Below are 22497 nucleotides of genomic sequence, written 5' to 3'. Positions count from 1 at the left end.
TCAAACTGATGCATATAAAAAAACAGAGGGAGTAATTTTTATAGCTCAACTTGAATAGATCAACTATGCCCCAACTTGCTTGCCTGGTCCGAAAATATGGTGGGTTTTTGGGCTAGCCTAAAAACACATTCTCAGTTAAAATATCAAACTCAGCCCGAAAAGCCCACTTTAACCTAATAATCCGCTACTTTTTATGAATTTAGACACGAGATATGATATTTTAAAAAAAAAAATACTCATAATCCCTCAAGAGAGATCGGCCGTATGGCAGTGGGTAGGGTGTCCATAATTGGGATTAAAACCGAAATCCAATCCAATCCAAATCGAATTATCAATATAAATCGGAAAGGATTGAATTGAGATTTTTTTAAAATTCAGATTTTTGGATTGGATCGGATTGACCATAATTGGATCCAATCCAAACCGATAATCGAATTGTAAAATTAAGTTTGTATAAATATGGATTTCTTTGTTTTTTTAAGTTTAGCTCAAATACTTACTACTACATAAAATTAATTAGGGAGACTTTATATTAATTAATTATTGACTTGATGTTGAACTATTTATTTTAATTGAACTATTTATTTTAATCATGATTTTGAAGACTTGTATTTATATTAAAACTTAATTTTTATTATCGTATTAGGCACTAAAAACTAATATATTATAATTCGGATTTTCGGATCGGATCTAAATAACCGAATTTTAATTCGAATTAGATCGGATTGAATTGAAAGAGAAATTCGATCAGATTAGAAAATTGAAAATCAAATTATGTTTCAGATTGGATCGAATTTGGATTAAATCCAAAACGAAAACTGAACGGACACCTCTAATAGCGGGCTAGTGGGTGGTGTGGTTGGAAAGGAGAAAACCAAGATCAGTTTATATTCGATTATTCGTTGCTTTTTAATACCAACTGCTTTATCCAACATTTTTCATTTTATAAAAACCGTTAACATCACCAATACAATTGCGCATCACTACTATGATACTTTCCCTTTGTTTACCCCACTTGGCGTCGACACAAGTAAAGAACAACACTCACTAAAGTTGGATTTTCTTGCTACACTCAAATGGGGTTACTACTCATCATAAACCAATTTCACAGATGTTTTTTCTTCTACTAATCTTCTCAGATCGATTTTTCCCACAAAACTGTGTCATTCATGGAGCCTCCAACCGGGATTTGGGCTTCTCTTTTGCAGTTTTTTCGCTTTCTCCCTTTTTTTATTGGTCTTCTTCTTCTGGGTACAATCAAAGGTTTGTCATCATTTTTTTTTTTTTTGGTAATTTCTGATGGACTTTCAATTAAGTTAATCTTGTTTGGTTTTGGGTTTGATTTCTTGTTTAACTTAGTGCGCATACCTATATTTTTCGTTTTTTTTTTTTTTTTTTTTTTTTTTTTTTTTTTTTGGGAAGTGTTGTTGAATGTTGAAGATTGGTATAATGTCATTTTCTAGTGGTTAAGGTTAGGTTGATGAAGTTTTGTTTGAACATTTGAGATAATTAGGTGCCCTGATTATTATTTGAAACATTCATTCATTTTGTTTTTAAAGAGGAAATAATTGTGATTAATGTTTCAATGCAAAAGAGCAGTTCTTGTTGTATACTAGTATGGCAATGAGATGGTCACATTAAGTTTATTGCATTTTCTCAAAAAAAAAAAAAAAAAAAAAATTATTGCATGTATTTTATCCCTCTTATTAGAATATCAAATCAAGGAGAGAAATGGAAGGATCTTCAACATCTCTTAGATTGGTTATTAGATTTTGGCTTATTAACGCTTTGTTTGGATAGCAAAGAAGGAAGGAAAGGAAGGGGAGAGAAATTGGGGGAAGGGAATGGAAAAGAAAGGGAGGGGGAGGTGAGCTCCATTTTCCCTCCAAATCTTTCCAATTTTGGAGAGATTATGCTTATTAAAGAGAGAGGAAAAATGGATACCTCCCTCTTCTTCCCCTTCCATCCCCCAATCCTTTATCCAAACAAGAGAATGTGTCCCCCTCCATTTCTCTTCTCTTCTTTTCCTTTCATTTTTTCCTATCCTAACAAAGTGTAAAAGTTTGATATGTTGGATATTGTTTTGAGTTGAAGTTGTTTTTTGTATGTAGTTGAGTTAACGGGTTCATATTCGTCCCAGTTTTGCAGATTCGAATGAGATATTAGTAGTTGTGTGAGGGTTTTGTATCTTTGCTGTTAGCATGTTGAGTTTACTATTTTCTACTTTATTTAATTACATAAGTTGAAGCTGTCCTAGTTATTTTGGGATTTATAAGCTTAGGTTATAGAAACCCTGTAAGATTCCTATTTGACAGAGAAGTTGTGATCTGTTTAGGAGGATATTATCGAAGAAAGACGGCCATCCTAATTTTTCAAAAGCTCTGTGATACTTAAAAATTTGATTGTTATTGCAAAGAGCCAAAGAAATCAATAATGTCTGTGCATACCCCTACCAATAAATGATAGTTACAGAGATATTGTAATTGTCACCAATCCGTTTGTCAAGTTGATGTGTATGAGGGTGTTTGGAAAAGAGTATAATGCGGAAATTTAGTATAGATAGATGAGGGTGAATGTGCATTTCTCCAATATGCTGATAGGCTAATAGACTCATAACTCATAGAGGCATTTGGTTTATAGTAGAGTGGGATATCATTCACGGATTCACCCCAAATACATGTGGTGGTGTATTTTTTATTCTAGATTTTGCTTAAACACTTTTATCCACTCCTATATGTTAATTAGTGCAGAATATTGAGAAGTAGAACTGATTTAAATATAAAAATATTGAAAAAATTATTAATATATTAATTAATTACATACAACCGGTACAACTATTAACAAAGTTACAAAACAAACTTTTGTCTTTGTGTCTATGGGTGCATTTTTATTTTATTTTCTGTACGTTATAAATAAAATGCCAATAGAGAACTGATAGTTTATCAAACAAGTTTGCAAACCAGTTATCTGCAATGTGTGTGATTCCTTGTCTACCGGGCAACTTGCTGTCCACCATTCATCACATAGGGCCAATAACAGGGTGTATATAATTGTAGATAATGGTTTAAAACTGAAATGTCTACTTATTCCTTCAAATATTAACTATTTTTTACACTTCAGTGTTAAACAGATAGTACTTGTAAAGTTGAATCAGTTACTAAATCCAAATTTAAAAAGCAAAACTTCTAATATTTCTGCAATGATGCTAATCTAAACTCCTGATTGCTAGATAGGGCCTTAAACTTGGCAAGCTCATGATAAGTGTTTGTTAAATTTCGAAACAATATGAAATAGGCCTGGCAACCCGAACAAGGAGGAGGAGAGTTTGGTCCACAAACGAGGCTTAGGAGCTTCCACACTAAAACCAATTGGCAATAGTAGGAGTTACTCCTCTACTTTATAAAGTGGAACCACCTCTCTTCTTTCTCCAATGTGGGACACTCACAAGTGGGATACAATGGGTTTCAACACTCCCCCTCACTTGTGAGTGTCTTTAGAAATTAAGAGCTAACTGGATAAGGCCAGATCAATAATCCTCTTAGGGGCTGGACGTCCTGTCGAGGTAAATCCTTATCCAGTAGTGATTAAATACCCAGTTTATAAGAGACCCGCAACCTGGGCTCTGATACCATGTTAAATTCTGGAAATTGAAAGCAAATTGAGAGAAAAATGAAAGCAGATTTTTGTATATATTTTTGGATAAATGAGAAATCAGCTTACAAAGTGTATATATACCTTAATACATAATCTAGAAGCTGCTGTAAGAAAGCTAGAAATATCTAAAACTAACTTAACAAATATCTGTAACTAATTCCCTGAAATCTAGGGAATTCTGTTATGAATAAGCTGAGCTGGAATTCTGTTATGAGAAAGCTGAGCTGGCAGTGCTAAAGTGCTGACTTGCTGCGCTCGTTTGATGCTGGTAGCTTCAGCTACTGCTTCAGGATGATTAGCTTCAATAGTGTTTGTTCTACTATGTTTTTCCTCTGGAAAAATGAAACATATCTTCTCACTTCAAAGTTGAAACACCTAAACAGATTGAAAAAAGGCATTGCTCCAAAGCTACATCTTTTACTTATTCTTCCCATATATTTGATTTGATACTGGTCACACCTATGATTGCACCTTGTATTTCTTGAGATGGCTGGTTCAAGTGGCTGAAGGCTTTAAATTAACTTTTTTTTTTTTTTAATTTTTTTTAATTTTTTTTTTTTTTTTTTATATATTAATAATAAGCTGTTATCCCTCATGCTATAGCAGTGTCAAAAATTTATTTTCGTAGTCTCAAGCTCTACTTATTTTAAAATGAATTTATCATCTTAATATAATGTCCTACCAGTAATTATTTGGATTTTTAGTTTATTTTTCTTAAATGCTTTTTACCAGTCAGTGGTCTTTAGTCCTTACTTATGATCCAATGACCACTGACCACGTGACCAGTAGCTTTGCAACTCTCCTTATTGGTGATGGCTTAGTTTTAAAGTGGACCTAGTTGCAAGGCGCAGTCAGGCACGAGAGCTAGAGCCTCAAATGCTGGCTGGTCGCGGCCGTGACAATGCCCATAACAGCACCCATTGTATTTTGCTCATATTCTTGCTTTGCTCATTTTGTTCCTTCATTAGTGAATCTGAAATCCACTGCGTGTCCTTCAGATTGTACTAAATGTGTTGGACTTGCTATACTTGGCATTTAGCACTAAATTTTAGCATATTCCATATGATTTGTTAGCCTACTTGCAAAACTGCTTCAACTCATGACTGGGAAAACATACAACCAATTTTTAACATTAGTAAAAGATTTTTGTCTATTAGAGAATAATTAATGGAGTCTTAGATGTTTAGCCACATAAAAGGAACTTCACGGCATATGTAAGATTTTTTATTAAGGATCAAGTTCTTAGTCTGCCTAATGTAGCATGCCAGCAAATGAAGGTATCTTTGAATTCTTTATTCTAGATCTTTAAAGTCAATTTATATATATTCTCACTATTTTAAAACAATGAGGTTTTAGTGTTCAGATAGAGCCACTCTATTCCATCGGTTCTTACCTCTTAGCTCGCAAATAGACTTCATTAGATGATGGTTGCTTGGAAGTTTAAAATTAACTCCTGAAGTTCCTTGGTTTGTGAGCTAGGGGATAGTGATCAGATATCTTCCTTTCTTTTTTGGCTAATAAATGTATCAAATGAGCCATACCTAATTTTATGGATGCGTGTATTCAGTTGTAAGGTAGACTTTATCTATCTTGAATTGAAGAAGTGTAAATTTCTTTTCTCTGAATCTGTGGCTCTATTGTTCCCAAGTTTAAGAACCTTGTTGCTTGATACCACTGATTTGGTATTCTCAGATTTCTAGTATCTAAGGAGTGAAACATACTTTCTCATAATTGCAGGTGTAGTCTGTTACAGCTTACTTGCCTAAACTTCTGTTTTTGAAGTGTCAATACCCCCCTCCCCTCCCCTATAAAAACAAAAAAGAAAAGAAAAAACTTAGTGAGCCTTAAATGTTGTTTCCTTACAGTAGCCAACTAGCCATACATCATACTGATTTAAATTATACTGACTGAAACATGCTTTCACATCCTATTACAAGTATTCCTACTATAATTTACTTTATACTTAATTCTGACTATTATAATTATAATGCCTAGGAATTAGAAATGAAAATATAAAGTGGAATAAAGAAATTATCACTAAAATTGATTCAAGTAGAGGTTTCACAAGTTGTCTTGAAAGTAATAGGTAATTCTAGCCTGTGAATACTAATAGTCTAATATTTCTTGCAGGTATATTGTTTTGCCCTTTGATATGTTTGTTAATGACTGTGGGGCACAGCGCACTCATCCTGGGGCTTTGGCCAGCGCACCTTTGTTGGACATATTATTGTGTTGTAAGGTGCTTTGAGATGTTGAATTCAGCTCTCATATAGTGTATGTTTGTGTGGAAGTATACTTTCTGACCATTTTCCCTTCTTTAATGACAGAGCTAAGCAAGTTGGACCAGTGTTGAAGCTTGTGTTGTGCCCTTTGATCTTTGTTGTTTTAATTATCTGGCCTGTGGTTGGCATTGTTTCAAGTATTATAGGAGGTGCAGCATATGGCTTTCTTTCACCAGTATTTGCGACGTTTGATGCTGTTGGAGAAGGAAAGGAAAACGAGTTTTATCATTGTGTTTATGTATGTAATCTAGTGATTTTCTCTGAATTCACCGCCGAAAATATGAAAGAGAACAAATTTAGAAATCATCACAATGTTACGACATCCCTTTTTAATACTCTCTGGTATTATAACTAACTCTACAATATTTGTAATTTTCTGCTCATCTTGCAGGACGGAACTTGGAGTACAATTCTCGGTTGTTTTACTGTTATTAGAGACTTCAAAGATGTTTGTTTTCATTCGTATTTTTCAATCATGGATGACCTACGAGATCGAGGTCCTCCAGATGCAAAGTATTATGAAATAAGGTTAGTTTTGGCTTTCATAATTGGAATATATATAGCTATCTTATTTTCATACTCTTTGTGGCTTTCATAAATTTTACAAGTCATGACACATAGTGGTCATTTTGTAAGCGGATTTTGTGCACATATATCATCTGGTAGGTAACTCAGCATGTGTTTTCCTTTACAATTATGTATACGGCTACATTATTTGATTTGTGCTTGTAGGCTTTATGCCTTTATGGCCATTTCATGTGCTTTGTTTCTCTTACTACGTCTTGAGATACTATCATAAGAGGTGATGTTTAATATCTTGGATTGTTTTTGTTGTATTTCTTTTCTTTCAAGATTTTAAAACAATATTTGTAATAAATGCAGAATACTTTATCTTCCTGGAGCAATTTTAGCTGGTGTCCTTGGTCTTTTGGTTGATATCCCAGTTATCACAATCATTGCCTTGTTCAAAAGCCCTTACATGCTTTTTAAAGGGTGGAAACGTTTGCTACACGACCTTATTGGACGTGAAGGTCCTTTCCTCGAAACAATATGTGTCCCCTTTGCTGGTCTTGCTATTCTTCTTTGGCCACTAGCTGTTGTTGGAGCATTGATGGGTTCGATGGTTTCCAGTGTCTTTCTAGGTTCTTATGCAGGGGTGATTGCTTATCAGGTTATCTTTTGAAACCTCTTTCTCTCAATTTTAATCTAGTGACTGTTTTTCAACCGCATTAAGTTAATTTTCAAGTTGTTATCCTATCTTCTTGATTTTCCAATTTCTATGTTTTATAGTATTGTGTATTTGGAAGCTTTTCTGCAACCAGGCTTAATATTGTAGAATATATTGATAATAGACATCGCACACAATGAAATTAGAGATCTTGTTTTCTGTAAGTAGAGTTCAAATTGTGAAGTGTAGATCTTTTGGAAGGAACCTTGCTTTTTACACTCTCTATTGTATCCCTATGAGCCCTATTTCCACAAGCCTCTACATTAGTACCCCTGAACATTTACTTTTAATCAATGGTAGGCTTGCTATTAAGCTGTCTCAAATAATTTTTTAGAAAGCATTGTTTCATGTGTTATCTTGCCAATGTTTGGAAAATCATTTATCTAACTCTTACCAAAATCAATGCGTATAAGTATAATGTTTTATTGAGTCAATGAAGCGAATTGACTTTTGAATTGGTACATAAACTTTCTCCTGGTAAGATCTACTTTCTTTTGTTAAGATATTACCAGACTGTTCCATTTCTTTTCCCATCATCAATCAATCAATAACTATATACTAAAAGACACATCAAAAATGACACGTGTCATTTTTTGTGTGTCTCTTATTTTTCTTTTTTTTTTTTTTTTAAAAAAAAAAAAATCTATTTAGGAAAGAAATCTTTTACATAAATAAAAGAATAAAAAGATTTAGTGTATCCTTCCATAAGTTAAAAAAAAAAAAAAAAAAAAAAAATCTAAATTTTACCATTATTATAAAAAAGATTTTTTTTTTTTTTTAAAAAATTTTGTATTTAATTATGTACGAAAAGCTTGCCATTGAAAAGAAATGTGGCATAAGAAAGAATGAATAATATTGTATGTGTAAAAAAATAAATCTATTTACGGGTTAAATACATATTACCTAGATTTTCATTTAGTTAATAAGAAGAAAATGATATAAATTTGTAGGCGATTTTTTTTTTTTTTTTTTTTTTGGGTGTTCCACCCGATTCACTCTTTTGGTTCTAGGTGGTTAGGTTTCAACCCCTCCTAATTGTTGTTGCGGGATCGAACACTACAGTCCTCTCTACCAAGTGCAATTTCAATCACCACTGTACCAACAACCAATTGGTATTTGTATATAATAGTTATAGAAATTTATCGTGCATGGCATGGGACCTAACCTAGTCATAATATATGATCTAGTCACAATTTCCTTGACAAATCTTACCTTCCACATCCAAGCCAACAATATTTTCCATAGATCAGCGCAGCGCTGTGTAAGTAATTTGAAGGTGCTCTCAACTTGCCCTTACCTGAAAGATCTTAATATTCCTGGCCTCATTAGAGGAATAAAGTAACAACAATTAATAGTGTAATCAATATACACTCAATTCAGTCCCATTACCTACTGTTGTTGAAGGCTGCACAATTGCCAGTTGCAGCTCAAGATAAAATATTTATGATGCAAAATTAAATCCAAAATTTAACTGAATATTTGTTTTGTTCTTGAAAAATGGAACTAAATCTCAGAAAGGAAAGTTTACATGAATTGACAAACAAAACAAGCCTTTCTTTAGTTTCTTATTTTGCAGCTTTAATGACATGCGAAGTTCAAGAACCTACTAGGCACATATATCTTCAAGATAGAGAGATAAAGCTGAGTTCACTTAGAGTAAAAGATAGAAACAGAGAGGTTTTTGTCACCCTTTTCGTTGACCTCAGCTTAGACTTTTCTTACCTTTTTCAAATATTCTAGTACTCAGTTTTTGATCAAAGAACTAGCATTCATGTTAATTTATAATAAAGTTAAGAATAAAATCTAATCCGCCTTGTGAAAACGGAGGCTTATTTCCAAATATGTTCTGCTTTTGGAAACTGGATTTATATTTTCTATTCGTCTGATAGATGCTGAATTTATCACAGAATGAACTCTACCAAAAGTTATTTTTTGTCGTAAGACGGCATTGACACACCTTTTCATTTCTTAATATTGTTCCAAGTGTGTATTGTCTAATTTTTTTCCTGCTTCTAGTTAACTGTCTTTTTTTTCTTATTTTTCTTTCTGGTAAAACTGTAATTCGTTATATGAATTAGTGTGGTATGGATGAATTCTTCCTAGCAATTTAACTCATGTCAACATGTAAGAAAAGCTTTGGTTTTCTTAGTCTTGGCGGACTTCGGAATAGCTCACAAAGCCATTGAGAATAGATCAACTTCTCACTTCTCAAGGTCATTGTAATAAGCCAGGCTGTTTCCTTGAATTTCTGTACCAGTTGGCACCATGCCATAGTTTACCCTTTTTTATTTTTTGAGGCAATTGATCTTCCAATTCTTAGTTTTGTAGTAGTTGATAAGGAGTTTGGGATGAACTTGTATCTTTTTTTGTCACTAACCCACAAATTTTCTGAGGTGTTCTATCTTTTCATTTGCAGGAGTCTTCTCTCATGATGGGTCTTCGCTATATTGTGGCTTCCCTGGCCATTTATGACGAGTACAGCAATGATGTCCTTGACATGCCTGAGGGAACTTGCTTTCCAAGGTAATTAAATAAAGCTAACCATAAGGATCATTTATGTACATGCAATATATTTACAACAACATTTAAGCCTTACTCATAGAGTCATAGTGATGTAAGGTCATGCAAAACATTTATATTTTTAACTCAATTTTCCCATAATCAGGCTCTCTTATCAGAAGAAAGATCCATCAATACAGACTCAATCCCGTACACCATCTTTTTCAAGGCCCAATTCTTTCCAGAAGATGCCCTCTCAAAATGGTTCTTTTAAGCGTCCTATGGTCGACTTAAAGCCAATTGAGGTACATTATATTGATGAATCTTTGAAATGACTTTGTAATGTTGCCTCAGTTTATAAAATCCTTATAATTTGCCTACAACACATGTAGTTACTAGATGGCTTGTTTAAAGAGTGCCATCGCCATGGTGAAGGGCTGGTTTCTGAAGGGATAATCTCTATGAAGGACATTGAAGATGCTAAGTCTGGGAAAGATAACCAGGGTGTTTTTATCATTGGTTTACCTGCATACTGCATCTTACAAATGCTTATACAGTCGGCAAAAGCTAATTCACCTGGTTTGCTGCTTAGTAAGTCATGCTTTTGCTTGTGTTCTCAATATTTTATTTACATTCAGCAAACCTGAACTTAGGAACAAACTGTATTTATATGTTTGGTTTTGGTTGTGCAGGTGATACCACTGAAATAACTGGCACTAATAGACCAAAAGATACGTTCTTTGATTGGTTTCTCAACCCACTTTTGATCATGAAAGAACAGATTAAAGCAGAAAATCTCTCACCAGCATTTGAAGATTATCTTGGTAAATTGGTTTTACTAAGCGGATATCCTGAGAGACTTCGAAGTTTTTGCACTGTAAACACCTCTGAAAATGAAGTCAAAATAGCAGAACTTGAGGCATTGGCTAGAAGGTAATGAGATATCCACTCTTTGATCATATGCTCTTGCCATTCACATTAGCATTTCTGTTCTATTGGTTTTTAAATCAACTCTGGACCTCTAATAATGATTAGTCATGGGTTAAGTAAATTGTGATATTGTGGAGATACACTCCTTTTTCTCATTATGCATGTCATATACTCGTATATCATTTTTGAATTGCCTTAAGTTTTTTCTTAGCATCCTTAACTTTATATATATACTTTCTAAAATTATCTTAGTATTTACTTTTATTATTCTATGCCATTAGTGTTTTATGAACTGTATTGATTTTTTTTGCTAAAGTTGTCTTAAACCTTTATGTTGTTTACTCTAAACGTTTTAACCACCTCTTTAAAACTTGCTTGAATTTTATTTTTGTTCTCTTTTAAAACTCCTTTTGTTTTTCTGGGATGCTCTTTCTTTACTCACCTTTTTTCAAACTTTTTCAACTGGATATCTTGTTATGTCCCTTTTTATATCGTACGGTTCCTTATGACCATTGAAGGCTTTGTTGTTTTTGTATCCTTAACTTTTTCTATTTACACTATTGAAGGCTTCGAGGAATCACAAAATCAATTTCAAGATATCCAACTTTCAGACGCCGTTTTGAAACTCTTACCAAATCTTTATTGGATAATATGGCAAAAAAGAGTGGAAGAAACCATGAAAGCAATGGGACTGGATCAGCTCCAAGGGCACGAAGTAGTATTGTTCGATACCTAAGTGAAAGATCATTTAAACGTAGTAAAAGTGATAGCAATTCGGATATTGATTTCCATAATCCCATTGAGAAGGATGTGGAGATACAATGATGATCAAATTGTGTGAGTTCTTTTGTACAGAATTATTGTATTGTATATGCAATTTTAACTCAGATTTCAGATTTCAGAGGTCTTTGATCTTTATGTTAACGCGTTGATAATCTTAGTAAAGTAGTTGTATAATTTAACAATCAATGATACTCTTTACTCACTTCTTACTTGCATATATGATTTAGTTTTGAAATTTTCATCTCTAACCAGTTTCAACAATAAAGAAAAAAGCATATTAAAATCTAATGAACAACTCAATGCACACTGTAATCTAGATAAAGGTTATTATGAAATGAATTATTTTAATCAAATCTTGTATTTATCTGCTTAAATTTTGTGTTATATGGTTGATTTTGTTTTGAAGCTTTTTTTTTTATAATTTTTTTTATTTATTTATTTTTAACAAGGGTTTAAATAGATATAAAAGTATTACAATTGTTTAAAAAAAAAAAAATATAAAAGTATTACAAACTACGAGGCTAGTTAGCTCTTCTTTTACAAAGAGAAAATATTAAATTAAAGTACTTCCATGTTTGCTCTTTGCCCATTTGAATAACCTGTCACTTGCCTTTGAGCATGCGACGAGAAATACACCATTTCATTTATGTATTATTCCACTTTTAATTAAACTTGGAGAATGCATTGGAGGATGATGACGAACAAACAAATTCTTGCATACATATTAACGAGCAGAAAAGGACAGTGCCTATTACATTAAATAAAGATAAAATGGAAATAAATAATCCTACCTTTGCGTGGTCTGACAATAACAATCCCACCTTTTGATTATTACGAGACAATCCCACCGTGGCATGTCATTTTCTTTTAATAGACCTTAACATGTTGGTGACTTATTTTTATAGGTTATATGCCGTGTGTCAATTTTTTATAGGGTTATTTTATTTTTGAATAATAAAAAAAAGCAAAAAAAAAAAAAAAAAAAAAGCAAACATGAAAGTACTTTTCGTCCTAGGAGCCTTTTGTTCCTGCGGACCCTCTGATCCGGATGCTGCGTTCGGATCTGCTGTCTACCGAGGATCGAGCTCAGGCGATCCTTGGTTATCCAGCGGAGCAGCTGGTGCTGCCGGGTGCATCTTACCCGGCATTCGTGGCATGTAGGCTGACTCCTTTTCCAGCTTTCGTTCCGATTAGTATTTTTCTTTTTCTTTTTATGTTTTGATTTTTGTTCGGAACTTTGACCCCTTTTGCTATTCTATTTTTTTAGCGGGTCGAGCTGGGTGGTTGGGTGCCTCTTACGACGGAGGTCACGTATACCGATGCCTTTGGATCTGTAATTCGTGAGATTCTTACGGCAGTGGAGGATGAGGACATACCGTTCGTACCGGAGACGGTTGAGTCGGTATGTTCTTTCCGTACATGTATATTTTCCTTTTTTGTTTTTATATATCATATACATATTTATGAATGTCCTTGTTTTTGGAATAGGTTCCGTGGGAGACTGTGAACGGCATGGTGAGGACTATGCGTGCTTTTCGAGCTGCTTATCGGAGAGCTCTCGTGGCTTTGTCATACCGTGATCATCGGATGGTCGCAGTAAGTTTTGTTTGTTTTCTTATCAAAGTTATTACGGGTACGCGTATTCATCTTTGTATTGGGTTTTGCAGGATGTACAACAGCCTTCTAGGAGCCGCTAAGCACTTTGACTCCCATTTCTTTATTTTTTCTTATGGAAATGTATATATTATTATTTTTATTTTTATTTTTATATGATTGTTGTATATATGACATTTTTTTTGTATATATATCGTATTTTGTTTGCTAGGATATTGGGGCATGTGCTGCACCTCATATCTTTACTAAAATCGGCTTTTCTATAGCTAGAGGAGTGGGGGCCCAGATTGTATCTCGGCTTCCCACTATTTTTCTATAGGTTGTATAACTTTATCTGTTTTTGAGATATAATAATAATAAAAATAAAACAAAACAAGGGGGAAAGACAAAGAAAGAAAAAGAACTCAAAATAAAAGAAAAAGAAATAAATAAAATAAAAAGTTAGAAAAGGAAAGAAAAAGAAAAAAAGTAAAAAAGAAAGGAAAATAAATGAAAAGAAAGGAAATAACAATAAAAAGGCAAGCGTATGGATTAGTCAGAAGATTTCGTTGCTATTCCGTTATTTGGTAGTTCGAAATATGGAAATAACCCAAAAACATGTCGCGACAGAATAGGTCCTGCGCAACGGCATGGGTTGCGTGCGACTGTTGCGCGCATGTAGATCGGTGCGCGTGCAACTCATACGATGCGCGCGCCACCTACGGGTGAACTTTCCTTTGGGCGAAAAATGCCGAAAATTTGTGCTGTTTGGGTTTATTTAAACGTGGTTTCGCATGGGCTTTTGATCATCTCACATTCATTCGTTTAATTAGAAAGAGAATATCGCTCTCTTTTTTCTTGTTCTCTCTCTTTTCTTTTGAACAATGGTGAAAACTTTTGAGCAACGCTTGAAACAATGGGTCACTTCCCTTTCTACTGAGGACAAATTAGCTTTTAAAATATACCACCTTGACCCCCTACTAAGTTATATGCAATTCAATATAAATTTTGATTTTCTCCATGCTGCGATTAATCATTGGGACTCGAACCATCATCTTTTTCTTTTCAAAGGGGATGAAATTGTCCCATTACCCGGTGAGTTTGAGGCTCTACTAGATTTCCCAGCAAATACTCTCCCCGTGACTTATGCCCCTAATTTGTCAGATTCGAAACCTGCGTTTCAGCGATTTTTTGGCTTACATGACAATGATATGGCCAAAATTGAGACATAAGAAGGCGTGAATTTGATTCAATTCATTGAACACTTCGTCGCTCCTCGTGACAATTTGACTAAACAATGATTTAAAATTCGTGCTTTGTGTTTTTGTCTTGTTGTTAATTGTTTACTTAGGACAAGCAAAGAGTATGGGGATTATTCAATGGTGTCCATAGTGGAGAAAATAGAGGGATGTCATTCACCCGCTCCATTGGCTTTGGCGGAAACCGTACTTTGCTTGAACCGTCTTAGAGAAGATCCAAATGAGAACGGTTTCACGGGAAGTCCACTCCTCTTACATGTATGTTTTTTTTTGTCGTAAATCAGCGCAACTCTAATGGTTGCGCTGGTCTGACCAGCGCAATCTACCAGGATGCGCGAGGGTGGCGCGCACGACAATTTGCTTTGCGCGCGCCACCTGCTATCGTGATGACGCAAGCTAATTTTTTTGTTGGTTTTTTTTTTTATTTTTTTTTTATTTTTATTTAGCTCATGGAGCGCTTGCGAATTGTTGATCAGCCACAAATTCTTAAGGCTAACGGAGTGAGAACATTCCCTGGTCGTCGTATTCTTTACAAGCATAAGAATGAAGAAGAATGGACGCCCGTTTTCTGTCATGGGGTTCCCAACATACAATTTGTGATTCCTTGGTGAAACATAATTAGTATGATTGGGAATAGTTTCAATTGTCCCTATATTAAGCTTTTAGGCTCTCTAGTACTACTTATATTTTTCCTTATAGGGTAATGAAACAATATGGGATGAAGCAAATTATTCCCCCACAGGATTGTGATGCTCCCAAGGATGTGAATTTTAGGGCCGAAAGGATCCCTCGTTGGACAGAATATTGGTCTAGTCTTCCTAAGTGGGTGGTACAAAATCCCACGGCGAGCATAGTGTTATCTTCCTTTTATAAGGCTTGGATGAATGCGGCCGACAAGGGGGAATTAAAATAAAGCTCGTCAACAAAATCAAGCCGATTGGCTCGCAATCCATCCAAGCCTTTGATGCAATCGGCCACCACTACTCCTCCTAGTGGCCAAAACAAAGGAGTGAGAAGAAAACTGGATTTCTCCACATCACCTAAGGCTCGTCCAAGAGAACCCAAAAGGAAGGTTGCTCCTAAACCAGCGCAACAAGGCATAAAGATTAAGGAACCTTCATCAAATCCCCGTAAGAAAGCTCCGTCAAACACCAAAGAGTTGAAAGGGCCCCTATACCTAAATTGAAGAACAATGTTTGGGTCAAAAAGAAGGGAGAAGGGGAAAGCTCTAAGGTTGCCTAAAACACTGCAATGGAAACTACTCCTTCAACTGTGATGATTGAGGACATAGTAAAACCTTATGGTGTTACACAAATATTAGTAGCTTAATTAAAATTTTCTTTTGAATATAGTGTAATCACTACTAGTTTTTTTTTTGAATTATATATTATCTAGTTTTACGATGTCTTTTTGAATAATATTTTGTTTGGAATAAAAAAGATCTCTTTTTTTTATTTTTTATTTATGTGGCCGAATAAAAAAGATTGCCTACGTATTCGTATTACGAAATCAGGTCTTGCGTAGTTCTTTGCGAAAAAGTTTAATTGTATTTTTTTATTATTTTTCTTTAATCCTATTTGTAGAAATTAAATGAAAAATTAATCAAAATTTGTTTAATAATTTAAATCAAACTTTAATTTTGTTGTTTTCCGAGTATACGGAATGTTGGAAACACCCTTATTTTATCGCTAGTAAAAATTGAAATTTTATTCAAGCGTAAAAATTCTGGGTTTGTAGTTTGTCATTGGGTGGCGCGCGCAACGTACAGGGTTGCGCGTGCCTGTCGCGCTCAACTTGTGTAGTTGCGCGTGATATCCGTGTGCAACTCATTTAGTTGCGGGTGGCACCTATGCTACGAGCGTTTAATTTTTTAAAATCATTATTATTACACCCCCCAAGTGTGAAGAGTTTTTCGTGATGTTCGAAAAAATCTGAACACTTTGAATGACATGTTTTTTTTTTTTGTGATTACCCTCCCAAGTGTTGTGAGCTTTACCGTGAGATTCGGTAAAGTTCATAACACTTAGAATCTTTTATTTGAATGCTAAGAGACATGCTTGTGAATTATGAATGAACGAGTTTATCCGGATTTTTTATATGTAATATTTTTTAAGTCGGACAATGTTTATTAGTTGACGGATTTCATCGCCCAATATCCATTAATCAAACGGCTCCTTCTGATATAATTTCAATTACACGGTATGGTCCTATCCAATTGGGTTTGAGTTTTCCTCTTGGATCAGTTGGTGGATCCCTAACCTTTTTTAATACAAATTCACCTTCCTTATTGTTACGGGGTCGTACTTGTTTTTAAAGTGTCGCGCGATGCGTCGTTGTTAGACTTGTACATGATGCAGAGCTTTTAATCGTCGTTCATTGAGGAATAAAAGTTCTTCATACCTGGCTCGTACCCATTCGGCTTTCGGTAGCTTACTTTCGAGTATGATGCGTAGGGATGGTATTTCCAGTTCAACTGGTTGAACTGCGTCCATGCCGAAAACTACGGAGTATGGAGTTACTCCTATTGATGTTCGTATGGATGTTCTATAACCCCATAGAGCGAAGTGTAGTTTATTCGGAAAGTCTTTGTAATTTTCCGCCATTTTCTTAATGATGACTGTTATATTTTTATTTGTCGATTCTACTACATTCATTTGGGGTCTATGGGGACAAATGATGATGTTTCACTTTATAACGAGCTAAGAGGGTCTCAACTTCCGCTTTGAATTGAGATCCCTGGTCACTAATTGTAGACACCTAAAATTGTCTCCCCAAAATCAAACTCGATGATGGACAACCTTTCACCGCCATTATTGGTTGGGTTGAGTATTTAATCCCGGGAGTGCTTAAAGTCCATGTTCAATCAAACTCAGCTCACAAAATAATCAACGGGTTAGTCCTAATGTTTGGTCAAAGCATAGTCCGATTTGTATTCTGGCCCGAACCCTTTTAATTCATTTCGTATTATTTATTAATTGAGCCCGATTAATGAATAATAAACCTAAATAGCCCAAAATTATGAAACGACACTTAAAAATACACAGCGTAATTAGGTTAAGAGTGAATTTGGACGTAAATTTGGAAAACCTGTACACCGTGACACGGTGCCACGTGCCGCGCCACGGTGGAAATTGCGGTGTCGCGGCATCCTTTGCCGTGTCACGGTACACATGTCGTGACACGGGATTTTCCGTGTACACAACTGCACACGCTTTATCATTTTCGGGCAACCGTGTCACGGCAGCCATTGCCGTGTCGCGGCAGACATGCCCTGTCACGGTGCCCCAAAATTAGGGTTTTATCTTTTTAGGGTTCCGTATGTTCCCTCTACTCATTTTCTCTATAAATAATTCTCTATTCTCTCTTCTATGCTCTAGCCTAAACACTAGCCTACGTTATTCTTCCACAATACTTCCTTTAAGCACTCCAAGGAGTCCGTACTTTACCCGAGGTTCTGTCCTTAAACCAAGGCGTGGAAGGTAGAACTTTTTGAGGGTTTGGCCCCAAATAAACTTAATTTATTTTAATTTAATTTTAATTATTGTTTTATTAATTTCCTTGAAGTTAGTAACGAATTTATTATTTTGTTTGCTCTATTTTGTAGCTGCAAGCAAACAAAATCAAAGTAAGGAATCATGTTCCTTTTATTTCTATTGTTTTTCTAACATTTTTTCTTATGTTTGTCATATATTAATTGTTGGATTATTCTTAAATTGCTTCCAATATTAATGTTGATTTTATTATATTTTTTATGATCACTATATTGCATGTTTAAAAGGAATATGTAATTGAAAATCATGACTAATAAGATAATTTGGACAACCGGTTTAGGTTCCTTTTTATTCTTGTTATTTAATTAAGTGATCACAAATGTTTTAGAATTATGTGTGTGCATTAATATTCAACCAATTTAGCATAATTATAGTTTAGAGCAAATTAAATCTTTGTTTGCATGCCTTTGAGATTGCAGGAAATACTTTTCACTATAAGAATTGAGTAGAGGCCAATATGGGCGAATGTGACTCCATGACTCACTTCGCACCATCATCCCTGATCCTCCTTTCGTGGTTCCAAACCATATGGAGTTAGTAATCTCATGGATTATGAATGGGGTGTAACCTTCACGGGTCAATTGTTATTGCCTTTCGTTGTCCCTTTATTCGTGGTTGCCTTTTATGATTCGTGAACGGTTTACAAGTTCCTTAAAAACTTGTTGGTGACTCCCTACTTTCCTTGTTCCTAATCGTATACGTCAATGATGAGTGGCATTTACGCCACGATTTAGTGCTCATTTTACGGGTTTTTCCTCCCACTTGTAGCTTGTTTGCCCCCCCCTTTTTTTTTTCTTTTCTCTCACCTTTTTGTTCTTCTTTTCTTTGTTTGCCTTTCGCCTTGTTTTCTTTGTTTTCGTTTTGTAGGAATCAAGGCATTGGAAGAAGAGCAATTCATTCTCATATCCCCTGTGTGCGGGCGCGCAGCACTGTGAGAACCTGCGCAGGATTGCCTCAAGAGCAGAACAGAAACAGAAGGTTTTGTGCGCCTTGTGCGCAGCTTATGCGCTGGCGCGCGCCTTTGAACTGTGCGGGCGCGCAGCCCTGTGAGAACCCGCACGAGATAGCAGCAGAAGTAGAGCCAAAACAGAGAGTTGTGCGCGCCACATGTGCGACATGTGTGCGGGCGCGCACTCATCATGCGCGAGCGCGTAGTAGCTGGGAGAAGGCGCGCATCCATGGGTCTAATTCCTCCGTACCCACAGATCTGCGGGCGCACAAGATCGGAGAGGGCGCATGCATGGCAGCTGTGCGGGCGCGTAGCGTATTTGCGCGGGCGCGCACCGCTGGGTTTCAGTTTTTTTTATTTCGAATTCTTGTATCTTTTCAGTGGACCTATATATGTAGGCCGTAGGGTGAATTAGTGGAGCATCTAGCATTATCTTAGAAACAATTAAACCCTAATCTTAGAGAGAGAAAGTGTAGTATTACTCAAGTTATTTCCATGTATGCAACTTTGGCTCAAGTTTCATTTCAATCCATCAAGCAACTTTGCAAGTTTTAATCTTTCTATTATTGCCTACTTAGTAATCTCTAATCCTTTCTCTTAGTCTTGTTTATTTGCACTCTAGTTGTTTATTTCTATCTATTTTGTGGATTAATATATTTTGGTATTTTCATTGTTTTTGATCATGTTTGCTTTCATGTTTACTGTGTTTTCATCTAGTTTTGTTATCATGTCTAGTCCCCCTTTTCTAGGCTAATCTCTTAGCTAGGGGAAGGGGGTGTAAAATATGTATTGAATGATGGATGAATGATGATAGTGGATTGATTACATGCCTTAAATTGATGAAAGATATGATTTTTATTGGCTTGAGATTATTGTAGTACTTTATTTGATTGCCTTCTAGTTTAAATGCATGAAAACGATTTGAACTAGATTTAGATCACCTCTATTTTAATGATTACATGAGAATGAGTTGTTAAAATAGAGTTCCATGTATTGTGCCTCTTTATTCTTGGGTTAGCTTGTGCCTAATGGGATGCATGAAAATGATCCTACTCAGCTTAGACCACTTTCATTGTTTTGCCTAAACTTTTGCATGAAAATGAGTTGTTTAGGTAGAATTTTATATTCTTTGGCATGTTAATCATGATGCTTATCATTGTTTTCCTTCATTCTAATCATGTTTGAAACCCCCTAATCCCTAGCGTTGTTATTCCTTGATTTAATCACCCTTTTACTTGTTTATTTATAGTTCTAGTGTCTACATTCCAAATTCCAACAAAATATACCCCTTTCTTACTCTTGCATGGTGATTTTGATATTAAATGAGAAAGCTTCCTCAGTGGATCGACCCTTGCTTGCCACTGACTAGTTTAGTGTGAAGTCTAGGTTTTATAAATAGTTAATTTGATTAGGGTTAATAGTTTAACGACCTATCCTAGCCCGATCAAATTTTGGCGCCGTTGCCGGGGAGGCGGCTTGTTTAGTGTCTAATTTTGCTTTTGTTAGGGTAATTTTAATTGCTTTCTTTTTTGTTTTGATTTGTTTTATCATACTTGTCATTGCTAATTGTTTGCTTAGCTTTGGTGAATGCTTAGAAGATCTCAAGGACCACCTACACATCATATCGACCAAGAAATCAACCGAACTTTAAGACAAATCCGTAGACTTTTTCAAGGAGGAAGAGGACTTGGTGCTATAATTGATAGTGGGAGTGATTCTTACTCTTCTAGTTCGCAAAGTAAATCAATGGCGGGACAAGAGGATGATATTTTATTTCGTGAGTTCGGAAATCCGGAGGATTATGAGCTCACGGGAGGGATTTTGTTACCCGTCATGGAAACTAACTTCACAATTCATCCCCAATATACAAGAATGGTTCAATCGGAGCAATTTTCGGGTTCTACAAGTGAAGACCCCATAGAGCACCTTGATAGATTCCTCGAGCTATGTGCCATGATTCAAACCAACCAAGTTTCTCAAGAATACATCCGGATGCACCTATTTCGACAATCTCTTTCGGGTAGAACAAAGAAGTGGTTGAAGCAAGTGAAGCCTAAGTCACTCACATCTTGGAGGGAGGTAGTTAAGGCATTCTTGAAGAGGTTTATTTCCGAGGAAAAGACCGCCAAGATGAGAAGGAAGATTGCATCATTTGAACAAGAAGCGGATGAGAGCCTTAATGAAGCTTGGGAGAGGTTCAAAGAGTTGGTACAAGCGTGTCCTCACCATGAATACAATCAAAGTTTGCTCATGAGGTTTTTCTACGATGGATCGGAGCCCATGTCTAGAGCTAACTTGGATGCGGGGGCGGGTGGACAATTGATCAAGATTCCCCAAAATCAAGTGGAGGCAACGATCGAGGAGGTAGCAAAGAACTACTCTTGGGAAGGTAGGAGAAGGAGTGCACCGAAGAAAGGTGGGATGTATGAATTGGAGAAGGTCGATCAATTGCAACATCAAATTGAGCAACTCACAAAAGGGCTCTCAAAGTTGAACATTAGTGTAAATGCAAGCTCAAGCGGTGGAGCAAGCTCTTCTCAAGTCAACTTTTTCTTTTGTCAAAATTGTGGAGGAACGAACCATGATACATCTTATTGTGGAGGTTTGAGCCCCGAGCATGTAGCGGCATACAACACAAGACAAGATGGTTTTAGAGGAGGCGGTGGTGGAGTGGCTTGGAGACAACCACCACCCGGGTTTGCATCTCAACCTCAACAATGGGGCCAACAAGCTCAACCCTCTTACAATTCGAACCCCCAATACCAAAATCCACCTCCATCTCAAAACCAAAACCCAAGAGGAACCTACCCAAGGAACAACCAATACAACAACCAAAACCAATACAATAACCAACACCAATACAACAATCAAACCCAAGCACCGCAAAGAAATCAAGAACAAGCACCTCAAGCGGAGCCAACTTCCACACAACTCCTTCAAGCTATGCATTCACAAATGCAAACTTTTGGGAAACAAATGCAAGAAATAAGGGCTCACAACAAGATGGTTGATTCACAACTAGCTCAATTGGCCGAGAGGACTCCTTTCAATTCACCATCAACTCTACCCGGACAACCACAACCTAACCCTTCTCATAACCAAAAACCCGATACATGCAAGGCAATCACTTTGAGGTCGGGAACTTCCTATGATGGTCCAAATGAGGGGGATAGTGAGGGAAAGAAGGGAGGAGAAGAGAGTGTGAATGAAGATAAGAGAGGTGAGGAGGAAAAAGTTGATGAGGTAGAAGGAAGTTCGGAGAAGAAGAAGGTCAACAACGAGAAGACAACTTCAATTCCTAGTGAGACTAGGAACCTTGATGGACCGGTTCCTTTTCCAAGTAGGCTTGCGGAGAAGAAGTTGAATGACAAGTTTGAAAAGTTTCTAAGTGTGATGAAGAACTTGCACATCAATCTCCCTTTTCTTGAAGTAGTGACACAAATGCCATCTTACTCCAAATTTCTCAAGGACATCCTCACCAACAAAAGGAAGCTCAATGATGAGCTTATCACCCTTCCACACCAAGTGAGTGCTCTTGTTCAACATAAAATGCCCAAGAAGGAGAAAGACCCGGGGAGTTTCACTTTGCCGGTGAAAATTGGAAATATGGAAGCTAGGGGTGCATTGGCCGATCTTGGAGCAAGTGTTAGTCTAATCCCCTTATCCATTGCTCAAAAACTCAATATTGAGATGATCCCTACAAGGAAGACAATTCAACTAGCCGATCGCTCGGTGAAGTTACCTTGTGGAGAACTTGAGGATGTTCCAA

The 22497-nt window shown here is 36.0% G+C and overlaps 1 protein-coding gene and 1 non-coding gene across 3 annotated transcripts; one reads left to right on the top strand and one right to left on the bottom strand.

The window, feature by feature from the left end:
* Positions 1–947: 947 nt before the first annotated feature.
* LOC145563837 (putative membrane protein At3g27390) lies at positions 948–11617 on the top strand. Of its 2 annotated transcripts, XM_081624256.1 has the most exons (10): positions 949–1263; positions 5785–5893; positions 5982–6174; positions 6328–6464; positions 6819–7107; positions 9581–9687; positions 9830–9968; positions 10056–10254; positions 10356–10596; positions 11160–11617. In XM_081624256.1, the coding sequence occupies exons 1-10, from the start codon at positions 1170–1172 to the stop codon at positions 11416–11418; spliced, it is 1767 nt and encodes a 588-aa protein (XP_081480382.1). In that variant the 5' UTR covers positions 949–1169; the 3' UTR covers positions 11419–11617. The 2 variants fall into 2 exon arrangements, with proteins under 2 accessions (XP_081480383.1, XP_081480382.1); XM_081624257.1 differs by lacking the exon at positions 5785–5893 and having other exon boundaries at positions 948–1263; positions 6083–6174.
* Positions 11618–20855: 9238 nt separating this feature from the next.
* On the bottom strand, positions 20856–20962 carry LOC145565747 (small nucleolar RNA R71). The gene has a single exon (XR_014095127.1). It is a non-coding gene; the product is annotated as a small nucleolar RNA R71 (small nucleolar RNA).
* Between the last annotated feature and the right edge of the window lie 1535 nt (positions 20963–22497).

The sequence above is a fragment of the Chenopodium album genome, chromosome 10 (genome assembly GCF_948465745.1).
Source record: "Chenopodium album chromosome 10, dcCheAlbu1.1, whole genome shotgun sequence".
Classification (NCBI taxonomy): Eukaryota; Viridiplantae; Streptophyta; class Magnoliopsida; order Caryophyllales; family Amaranthaceae; genus Chenopodium; species Chenopodium album.
The sequence above is the reverse complement of the archived record's forward strand: the minus strand, read 5'-3'. Positions and strand labels throughout refer to the sequence as shown.